The sequence below is a fragment of the Euwallacea similis genome, chromosome 3 (genome assembly GCF_039881205.1).
Source record: "Euwallacea similis isolate ESF13 chromosome 3, ESF131.1, whole genome shotgun sequence".
Classification (NCBI taxonomy): domain Eukaryota; kingdom Metazoa; phylum Arthropoda; class Insecta; order Coleoptera; family Curculionidae; genus Euwallacea; species Euwallacea similis.
In genome coordinates, this window is record NC_089611.1 from 3,660,180 (window position 1) to 3,671,857 (window position 11,678).

Genomic DNA, 11,678 nt, shown 5'->3' on the forward strand with positions numbered 1-11,678 from the left:
CTTCCATTAATGACATGTTTTTCAAATTGAGGCTAATACGGATTTGCAGGTTTTCGAAACAAAACAGTTACCTTCGTGGCATAATAGATGGTTTCTCATTTCCGGTATGTGCCTGCTTTTTTCTTTATGTACTCAGCTCTAATGAATTTTTGTGTTTCCAGGAAAATGGGCTGTTAATTTTTGGTAGTCACGCCATATTATTTATGAGAAATATTGATCTTCCGTTAATAAACGTTCCATAAATGCACCTAAAGCCAGATGATTGCGTGGACGGTACGTTTATTGCCAAAAAATGGGCCTGTGGTCCACGAGATCGCCCATTAAAACTGGGAATATCATTTCGGAATTTTAAATTTTCGCCCCTGCATTAGAATATCCAATTTTATCTTGGGCCAATAAATTTTCCTTGCAAGCCGAAGTTGAACAGTTAATTTAAAAACGGTTCCAATTTTCCACGGAGCAGTTTGGAAAATGTGTTAACCGTAAAGCCAGAATCATAAATCAAATGCTGATACTTTATACTTATAAGTGTATCAGCTCTCGCTGCTCTATGCTCTACTTGTTAGAGGCAGAAATGTATTTTGTGCCCTTTTCTCAGTCGATGCTCGACTGTACAATAATAAAATCCTCGGAGACTTTCAAAATGCATGTATGCAAAATGAGAACGTTGAATATAATACTGGGGAATTCGATTTGGTCGAAAAAGGAGAAATGCTTTTAAAGAGGGAACTTATTTCGCTGAAACAGGGGCTCGCGCGTATATCAACTTTGGTAACCATTTTCCAATAAAAATCAATTCCCTGTTTAGAAAACATGTCCCGTTATTTGCCAGTTTCGGTGGAAACAAAGCTTTTGAACGCAATAACTGCCATTCCCCGGAATTTTTCTTTTATTCCGTGCCAGTTTAGCGAGCTGCCTGTTTAAAAGTGGACATTGAGCTCTAATGCCCATTGCCAATAACGGTTTAAGTGGTATTGTGCTAGTTGCCACTATCCATAGAAGAAAGGTTAAAAGGTTCAAATTGCCACCATTATTTTCTTAAAAAAAAATCAGCAGCAATGGCAAAGCGAAAAGTCAGAATAGTCCCCAATAGAGATGCACTTAACACACGTCTTTCAACTTGCATACTGATAAACTCACTCGCTTCGCCACAGCTATGTTAAGCTCTGACTACCTCCAGAGAATTCAAGAATATTCGATTTGCATCCAGACTCGAGAATTGTCTCGAACTTTCTAGAATCCTATAACAAATTGGATTTTTTCCGTTCCGAAAGAAGTGGCGGATTACTGAACGCCCTTTTAACCAATCAATGCTTACAGAACGAGTGCAAGACTAATGCATTTTAATGCTTACGCATGCGCTTAACGAAGGATATAATAGGCAACTTCTTCAGGGCATACATAATTAAAGTGGGAAAAGAACTTAAAAAAACTCACTGAAAGCGAGTTGAGGAGACACAATTTTATCAGTCTGCAATGCAACGGAACATCCAGAATGTTTCTGGAAAAGTTTTGAGCACATTGAACCAGAATTCAAAGATCTCCAAATCCAATTATCTGGTCTGCAATTGTGTAATAATTGGCAATTTCTAGTTGCAAATCTTTGGCTACAGATCGACAATGTGAGAGTAGAGTTTTCACGTCCAAAATTAAGCACCCCCATTTCCGGACAAGCCTCCCAACACAACGTTCTTATTCATTCTAAACTAAGCAACAAAATAATAAATTTCTCCCTCGTTTCATTCGGGATATCTTCCATTATAAAAATTACATCATCAATAACGTCCTAACCCAACCCTGAGAAATGGTCTCGAATTGAAACCTATCGCGTACTTATGACTTTGTTTCATAGCGCAAAACTTCGTTCTGAAAACATCTTCGATTTTCCTGGACAAATTGAAGCTTACCGGACATCATCAGTAATGCACTGCCGACAGGAAAATATAGCGTTTCATGTGATTTATTACTACTGAAATTACATTCGATATTATGCTCCTCTTTAAATTTAATCCAAGATTAGGGGCAATGGGCAAATAGTCATTTCCATCTCCTTTTGAAGCGAGTTTTGAAACTAAAATCCAGACGGATTCTATTTAGGTCAGAGGCGAAAAACACACTAATCGTTCCGACAAATTCCATTACGAGTAAAGGGTTATGTTTGAGTGGATTGTAACCTCCTTTATCTGCTTAAGGAACGTCTGAGATCTCTTTTTGTAAGTTTCCTTCCGAGAGGAACTTTCATAAAGAAGCTTTAAAACCGTCTGGACGAAGCGTCGACATGTTATTCGGAAGCTGTTTGTCCCTTTTGGCAAATGGAAAATAAACATTTTCTTGCCTAAAAGACTGAATTCTAATTTTAATTTACCCCTTTCCAGGACGGGGCTTTTGAGTAGGGTATTTTTTCATACACTATCTACTCGAGGCAAGTTGAAATATTGACGTCCGACCCGGATCGATGTCTTTCGGCCACAACATAAATCTATCATAACGGTGCGTGATTTATTTCGGCCAGAAAAGATATAAGGGTCATAATCCAATCAAGTAATCTATTATGCTCCTGTAAACATACATAAAACATGGTGTCAGGTGTCCAATCGAAATTATGAGTGACGCAGGAACGGAAACCCCATCTCGATGGGACCAGATGTGGGCGTGCAAAGTGTCTTCTTTTTGATATAGGGTTCTTTCCTTCCCTGCAAGTTTTTGCTGCAAAACGTACAAATCAACACTAACCTACTTTACATTCTGGCAACTTGCAAGGAAAATCTGTTCAACTTCCCAAAGCTCCAACTCCTTTGAGAGTCCCTCGTTTTTATTGACTCGGTTATGTCTCTAAAGATGGTTCTTAACGGCCCCTGCTATGCTTCAGTAAAGCGTACACTAAAACGTCATGAAAGCAGGCAAACTGCAGCTTTATGGATTTCTCGTGTTATCTCAGACTTAGTTATTTATCTTTTAAGCAAGTCCACATTAACGTTGGCCCGGTTTCATTTAACGAAGAAAAGAATCGTAGTCCTATAACTTTTTATTTTATGCATCAGGCAGTACAACAGAATTTCACCCCTCTTTAACCTTATCCTGTCTCATGCATACTAATTACCTGGAGTAAAACGGGTCCATGGCGATGGAGACGTTCTCCCAGCTTTCCATGACGATTCACCCGATGCGAATGGAAACTTTTAAATGGAGATACTTGCGTAATTTATTTCCAGCTTGAGATGAAGCAAATTGCGTTATAGTATTCAGTGTAAGCGGTTTCAGATCTGATATTTTAAATTAGATTCGAGACGCTTTTGTTAAAAAGGAGAGATTAAACTTATATACAATTTAAGTTCGAGGATTTTCAAAGTTTGTTTGTTCGGGCTGATTACATGGAAATTTGGTAAACAAAGGATAGTTTGTTGCAAGAAAACTCCAAGAACACTTCCTCCTTTGAAGGATTTTCAGGACAAATCACGATAAGGATATCATTTATTTTCTCGAGTTCTTCAGGTTAGCTCATCGCAACACATCAGTTTCAACAACTACACAGTTACTCTGGTGTAATTTTTTTAAAATCGATAAATCTTTACTCATGCGTTTTTCAGCACCTCGAATTGCCCTCGGAAATGGAAAAACTACTGAACATCAACACGATCTACTGAACATAAAATGCGAAAAATCGACGAGGACTTCAATAAATTATTGTTTTGTTAGTGGATCTTTACTTGGGGGTGAAAGACCTATCCACGTCGTGACCTCTGGATGCCTTCTCCCCCGAGTCCGGGTAACCAATCCCGGAGGAGGGAGAGAGAGGTAACAGACGCGGAAGGCAAAGGGATAGATGTACAATGGGTAAAACCGGGGAGTGCCTGGACGCGGGCGTGCCGAAGGAACGACCTATTGCACTATCAGAAATCAGCCCTTGGGGCAAATACGACAAGAAAGGCCATAGAAGGTCGAGACGAAAAGACGAAGGGACCAAGGACGGCCTTACACGTATGGATGCCACAACGCAAAGATAATCATCTCAGGGGAAAACGCCAACATGCAGGAACAATTTCCATTGCCGAAGGAAAAAGCAAAAATTCCTGTCAGATGCATACATCAGGATTGGTAACAACACGATACGGGACCAGAAGGGCATGGACTAAGTGATTGGAAGCAGGAAGAGTGGCGTTGCCCCGGAACTTGAAAAGACACAAATTGAGCATGGGGAGGCGCGAAGCCATCACGAAGGCCCTTTCGATTGCACGAAGGGCAAAAAGAAGTACGACAGGACCGAAATGACACAAAAAGACAGTAGATGTTCTAAAAACACAATAGACGAGAAGAGCGCGGAATCGACTAGCAAAAGGCAAATGGAGTAGGTAGTTGCTACTCGCCGATCCTTACGATATGTCCCTCGGGGACTCATTTGGTCTCTTCTCAAAACTTTTAATCATTAGTCAACACATTCACCCTAATAAATTATCCAAACAAACACGAGGTTTACTACATATTTTTACACACAGTCTTCACCTCAATTAAGTCTTCCGGCAAACACGCACTGCTGTTGTGACACGACCGCCATTCATATTTATGCGTAAGTGGGCGTGATCGGCAATTAAATAATTAAGGGGGGATGCATCCCTCCAATTAATTAGACAGGAAATTAAATTGCTGCCGATGGAATCAACAAGCAAATCCTGTATTTTGTGTATTTCGAACAAGCTTTAGCCGTGAAATCGTTTTGATTTATGCTGAAAAGTGGCCATGGTGAGAATATTGCATATTCATAAGTCGATTTATGAATACGCTTGTACTCTTGTATACTTAAGTGAGTTTGTTTTCTGTCGTTGTAATCGGTCTCGAGATGTACGCTATTAAGGGAAACTTTTTGCACGTTTCGAATCATGACTCTGCCTAGAGGGCCTGCAAATTGGTAAAACGAAATCGATGCCCACATATCCGTAAATTCAAACTGATAAGCCCACTTAAAAACTTTAAATCCTCGTTATGGCTTTTTAAATATTTCAACCAAATATTAATTATTGGCTATTTAAAGCTCATTTGTTTCACGCCTTTCAAGTCCCATTATCTATTTGGAACTTCCACCACTTTGCAAATAAAAGTTCAATGAGTCGTTGAAAAGTTCATTCAAAGCTTTCAGTTATGATCAACCCTTGTCCACTTCGTGTTTCATGTGTCACTCAAGAAATTCTATTGTATATTCTCTTGTGAGTTTGTTGGAAAATGCTGGAAATTCCGTAACTTCATAACCACCAGTGTTTCTCTTTGGGAAACTTGGAAACGACCCCACTTATCGCATCAAATATTAACCCCCGTACTTATCGATCTGCGTTTATTTTATACGAGGATTACTTGAACTTTAAAACAACATACATCAATTTTCTCTCATTATTATCGTTCGTTTCTGCGGGCAAAACTTTATCGTTAGTTACGCCATTACGAATAAAGTTCCGGAATTCGATACTTTGCGCCATATGTTATTTAGCGAGTAGTGAAACTTTTTTTATGTAATGAAAAAATTACAACAGAGCAAAAATTCCGTTGCCGGTTTTACAGCCGACAATTTAATCTACCCACCTCCTTATAACTTTGCATTACGGCTGACGTAATAGGGTGAAATAGGGTAAATGCCAGAATAAATTTTGTTTAGATCCTCTTATAAAAATTTTCCATTACCTTAAAAGCCCGGGAAAGATTTCCAGACTATTGCCAGGCAAAATTTCGTCAGTTTTTATTTTCTACAAAAGGCTTCATTTTGCACAGCAAAGCCGGATGTGGGATGAGATCGGCAAACTTTGGCTAGGGATACCCATCCGAGCGAAACAAATTCTCCTTCCATGAATACAAGCAGGAAGCTCTCGCAATACTTGGAAATTGTCCAATCGCCGAAATAGGAAAACTCTTTGCTTGATAGAATTAACAACTAAACTTCTTCCGTGTAAAAAAATAATTTATCACACTCCCTCGACTACCTGCCAATCATTAGTCCAGGAGCAGGTTAATCGATTTTGTTCCTTCTAAATGATCGGCGAAAAAAGTTCCTGGAGGAGAAAATTAAATTTCGAAATTAACCACACGACTGGTAAAAGACGATTAAGCGAAAAATGCACGGAAAAAGTTTTTTAGGTGCTCAAAAGGCGGCGAGGGCCCTTTTTCCCAAAGTAATTTAAGTTTTATGTAAACCAGACAGCCATCAATTATGCAGCCGTAATTGATATTTGACACAACCCAAGACAGCCTCGGCTCTCTTCTTGGAGAGGGCGAATTAGGGTCGAAAATTGAGACACCCCTTTTTTACCTCACTGCCCTTGACAGATTCTTTCGAAGATCAATGTTTGAGCAACCAGAAAACAAAGACAAGGCAAAGGCAACTGTTTGAACACACCATGTGGAACTCTCTCTCGAAGACGAAATTAAGGAAAAAAATTATGTTGGACTTGCCTACCGTGCGTATACATAATCATAAATAGGAGCGGCCGTATGTTGGAAAAACACAATGTCACAATCGTTTTTAAAACTACTCGCATAATCCATCGCAGCCTGACATGAAGGACAAACGAGATCCCTACGGCCCTCGACCAAGATTAGAAGTTCGTGCTATGGTACGCATCATATGCGCCGAAGCCACTCCCACTAATGCGCATGCATGAATGCGCCCATTGAACACGGTATAAATACGATGGACAATACAATTGCCGCCTTAGTCATCGCTGACATATAACCTTTGATAATATCGGCCGCAGATTCGAGTGAGCGATCAGTAAGCAATTTCCTTGGACCACGGCTTCATTATCTGGAAACCTGTCCAAGGGATGTTTAATTTTCTCCTTCAATGTTGATGATTTAATCTTGTAAAATTGAACAGTTCTCGCTCTGTGATCCTAATTAGCTAAAAATCTTACCGCCTTGAGTAACCTTACAAGTAAAATTGTTATATTTTTTTAGCACCTTAGGACAAAGCCTCAAAATGCAATCCCCCGTCTCTTTAGAACAGCTTTTTATCTCGTAATTCCAGAACTTTCAATTTCTATTGTCAGCACTGAGCTAGGTAGCTGTGTTGCACTATTGTTTCGTTCTGCGGATTTCAGAAGTTAATTAATATCTACTAAGGTTCCTTTGTTTTCCCTGGTAAAAATCGTACGTCAGTGACTGATTTGATTTGGTGAATTTGGAGAGAGTTTACCTAACTAACTATATCCATAAGCTAACAATAACTGAAATACAGGGTATTTTAGCAAATATTTAAGGAAAAAATACATTTTTTGCACAATATTTCCGGAGAATTTTGATGCAAGTCAAAGAGAGCGTTATTAACAATACTTTTTCTAGTTTTAAAAAGTGATATTTTTCCATCCTGTATATTTTGAGCAACAAAATTGACTCTGGCAACTATTCTATGTAAAGAAGATGTGCTTTATAGAGACGCTCTGACTACCGATTTCGGAATATTTACATTTAAATTATTTGGCGCGCTCTTCAGTTCCTGGTGTCTTACATGTGCCTCAAATAAAATGTAAATAAAAGTTTAATCTTTGTAAGAATCGAAATTTACGAATTATTTGAATGTTTTTAACAAGTTTGTACAAAATTATATATTTTTTATTTAGTTCTTTAAAAGCGAAAAAACATTTAAAACTTTGACATCTATCTCGCTTATTAACCACTTTTCATATTGTTAAGACAATCAGGCGCCTCGATAAGTTAAAGACAGAGATAAAAAAGGGTTTTATCGTGGGTACTCGACAAGTGATTTATTGCTCCCTTTTATGTATGTCACATATTCTGGTGTGTTTGTTTATGTTAATGTTTGAATGTTTATAAGAAAATTGTACACTTTTCTAGTTATAAAGTCTTTTAATGTCCAAGGAGACCATTGTTGAGAGTGAATAAGTTTGAGGCTTATAAAGCAATAAGGACGAGGCTATTATTTAGCCATTAAACGTTATAAAAGTATTTATTAGCGAAATAGTAATTTATTAGTGAACTATTACTTGGCACATTCTAGTTGTGTTAATTTGTTAAGTTAATAAACAGTGTTCATGTTGAGAGAGAGTTTACTAGAATAATTCGAACCCCGAAGTCGCAACAATTGGTGTCAGAATTGCGAATCCAGTGGGACATTTACGGATTTGCTTGTGTTGAACTGTAAGTTAGTGCTTATTTACCGGATATTGCATGTTTTATGCCAGCAACTAGAAGCCACCATAAAGCAATAGAAGGTCAACTTAATGCGCTAATGCGAATTTTAATGCAATTTGTTATTTGTGTATATTGCCCCTTTGCATAATGTTTGATGGTCGTTTTGCACTTTGTTTTTTTAGTCCCGAAGAAGCTTTTAAACTACAGCGAAGCGTCGACCTAACAACAAATCCCGTTTTATTGTCTCCTAAAACGACAAAATCCGATTAAATACGTAAGAGGCAGGAAAACTGTGTAGTATTACTAATTAACTGATTTAATTTTTTATTACTAATTCTAACCTGATCTAACCTAAGCCAATTGACTGTGTTTTTCTTTTTTTTTATAAGGAATATCTAATCAACTTTATTGCATATTATTTATTCACCTCCCGGACACTATTGAGTGAGGTGATCGGAATTTTGCTTGAGTTGCCTTATTTGTGTACCCTATAAAAGGATTTCCTGCTTTTCCGTCTACATAGGACTTACTCGAGGGAGTTAAAAGTGGGTGGCTCCTATCTTTAGCATCGAAGAAACTACCCCCTCGACCACTCTTCGGCTGAGGGTAGCTGCGGATATTTGGCCCCATAGTTCAATAAAGTAGCCGAGAATTTGGTTAGCTCTCTGTATTTTCCGAGATTTACCCCACACATTATGGCAGTTGCCAAACGTTTACGTAACGAGTTAATGGCTCAAACCGTGAGTGTGGCGGTATTCTCTTGGGAGTTGTTAAAAATATTAAAGAAAAACGATTTGAGAACTCCTTTTGAGGACAAATTAGCTCTTGAACTTCCACCTTAAATTTTTAACACATGTGAAATAAGACCCTTGGAAAAATGAACAGATTGGAAGTCTAGACTCTCCAAAAGGAATTTAATACACAAGAAATGAATATAATGGAAATCTACTGTCTAAACTTAATTATAAATGCTTGAATCTCTCGATAAATTTCGTTCATTCATACTCAGAATACCAAACTTTTTTTCTTCAATCCCAAAAAAATCATTTTGATTAAACTTCAGCCTTATCCCGATAGAAGTTTCTAGGACGAAATTATCCCACTGCAAACTTGAAAATATGACTTCAACTAACCATTACAATAATCAGTAAATCTTTGCCTTTTATTTATTATAAATATGAAAATCCTGCTCAATAGAAAAAATAGTGCAACATACATAATTCATAAAGCTCGTGCCGCACACATTCGTTGCAAGACTCTTCGCTTCGCTTTTGGTGTGGACAATTTTTAGATACAATTTTAAAAAGTGAACAGTTTGAAACGCGCTTTGAAGCTCCCAGAAAAACCCTCGGACGAGCTATCTTAAGACCCTTTTTTCCTCGCTTTTTTCTCTTTATTCAAAATGCGAGATTAAGGCTATGGAAACACACTAGAAACTTAAAAATATTCAAGAGCCCGTATTTTGAACTGCATAGATATCTTTCTCTATTCTAGACACATATTTGCAATACAAAAACATTAAAGTGTGCTCAGATTATAACGAGGTTTGGAAGCACTCTGCTCTGAGAAGTTCTTCAAAGCATTTTCAAAGGCAAGATTGGTGTGTAACTAATGAGGTAGAAGAATAAATAATAAAATGGGAAGTTCATGTTTTTTTAACTTTCTATGCATCGTGTTATACGTTATGCGCTATATAAACCCACCTCCATGGAAGTTCTAAAAATCTACGATATGCGCGTTACACCCATTATCGATACTTTTCCAATCTCAAAACGCCTTGAGAAACATTTGGATCATCTTCTTCAATTTTACCATAGTTTAATGAAATAGAAAAACTGCAAAATTGCAATTTGGAAGGCGTCTGAGGAAAGGCGTTATAAAAATTATTAAATTGTGCATAAATGAGTGTAATGAAAGTTGAAGTCTTGAAAAGACATAAAAAGTTTTTAGAAGAAATGCGTAGAGCATCCATTTGGAAGCGTCTTGATGTGTAATAATTATGAAAGTTTACCGGATTTTCGCCAGGATTTCAGCTATTGCAAATTCAGTCAAATAAAATTAGTGTCATAACGTCCCTAAACCGCAAAAAGTTACATTATTTGTGTATTCAGCACTACCTGAGCTTTCAAAACTAGAAACTCTTGTTGAAGAATTGTGCACGAAGAGCTTGAAAAGGAGTGGAGGGTAATTAAAATCGCGGATTGTTAAGCTGAAACTCGGATATGACTTTTCCATGAAAAGAATTCTTATCATTCGGAGTTTCATTCAGAACAACTTCATAAATATTAGTAACTATTTCGCAAATACGCACTACAAATTTAAATAATTTTAGGATTTTTTTTCAAAATTATTTAAGCATTAAGGAGATCAGGAATGATCTACATACTCGGTTCTACGCTGAAATGGACCCTTTTTTTAAATTGCCGCGCTTCTCTCTCTTAATTAAACGTATGTGATAATATCTATATTACGACCATTTATATTTATGAAAAGGAGATTTATTGGTAGTTGTAAACCATGTATCATGCGCCACAAGATTAGATTAACCTTTTGACATCCCAGCAATCAACTTAATGAAGACGCGTCAATGTTACATGACACATCACATTACGGTATATTTTCCTGAAAAAAAAAAGTTGCACAAACCTTGACTTAAGCCCGCCGACAGTCCGCATAAAGTACCAAGAAACACCCATGCCAGAATCATCTTGACACCCATGATTCAGTCACACATATCACACCATTGAGCACTTTAAACTGCAATCACTGCCTCAGGCACTGTATCCGTCAAACATCTGGAAAGTTTCAGCAAAGTTTGCAAAGTTGCATATATGACCAGAACTTTCTATTTCTAGCAGAATTTGATTGTAATTGTTGCCACTTGGACGTCGGGGAAAAGTGGGCGGGTCCGCGGCAATTGCAACTCCGACGAGAAAAACTCGCTCGCGATTCGGCCCGGAGTTCCGGAGTCCGGGTCCCGGAGTCGAACAAACGCCAAACGAAATCTCGCACGAAACTGAGCGGGCTTTGAACGGGGGCAAGCGACAGCGTTGGCGCGGGTGGCCCCACTACCTGCACCGGGACGTGGCGCGCTTTTGAACTTTTCTTCCTGCAGATCCTTCTTCGACAAGAATGCCATTAATGTCGGCACAAAGGGTGGAAAATGATAATTACCGCCGATTCCTAACAATCCCCTTTAAAAAGCGAAATAGTCGGAGATTTGTCATTCGTTTGAGGTGAAGCGATGATGCTAAACTTTTGGTGCATCCAGTATTTGCTATCCACTTATTTATAGGTATTAATGGATCTCGTTGGCTCTAGAAATGTGGCTTTGAAATGTTTTTGCACATATTGCCTACACGTGCGTATGTGCAAAAATGAGATTGATGGAAGAGATGTGAAGATTTTCAAGCCAACAGGATACCTTTAATGAACAGAATACCCACCTTATCCCAATTTTCTACTTACGCGAGCGCACCTTGAATATAACACCATCCAACGACTTCTTTCTCTAACGTAAAAGAGCTCGGGCGAAGCCTTTGTTCTAC

The 11,678-nt window shown here is 38.1% G+C and overlaps 1 protein-coding gene across 2 annotated transcripts in view; it reads right to left on the reverse strand.

Annotated features, from left to right (window-relative positions):
• The window catches only part of LOC136420117 (nephrin-like), a 132,112-nt gene extending 120,978 nt beyond the window's left edge, over positions 1 to 11,134 (reverse strand). For both annotated transcript variants that reach the window (XM_066406903.1, XM_066406904.1), the window contains exon 1: positions 10,777 to 11,134. In XM_066406903.1, coding sequence (XP_066263000.1) covers positions 10,777 to 10,849 — 73 coding nt within the window. In that variant the 5' untranslated portion in view covers positions 10,850 to 11,134. The remainder of the gene's footprint in view (positions 1 to 10,776) is intronic.
• Positions 11,135 to 11,678: the final 544 nt, after the last annotated feature.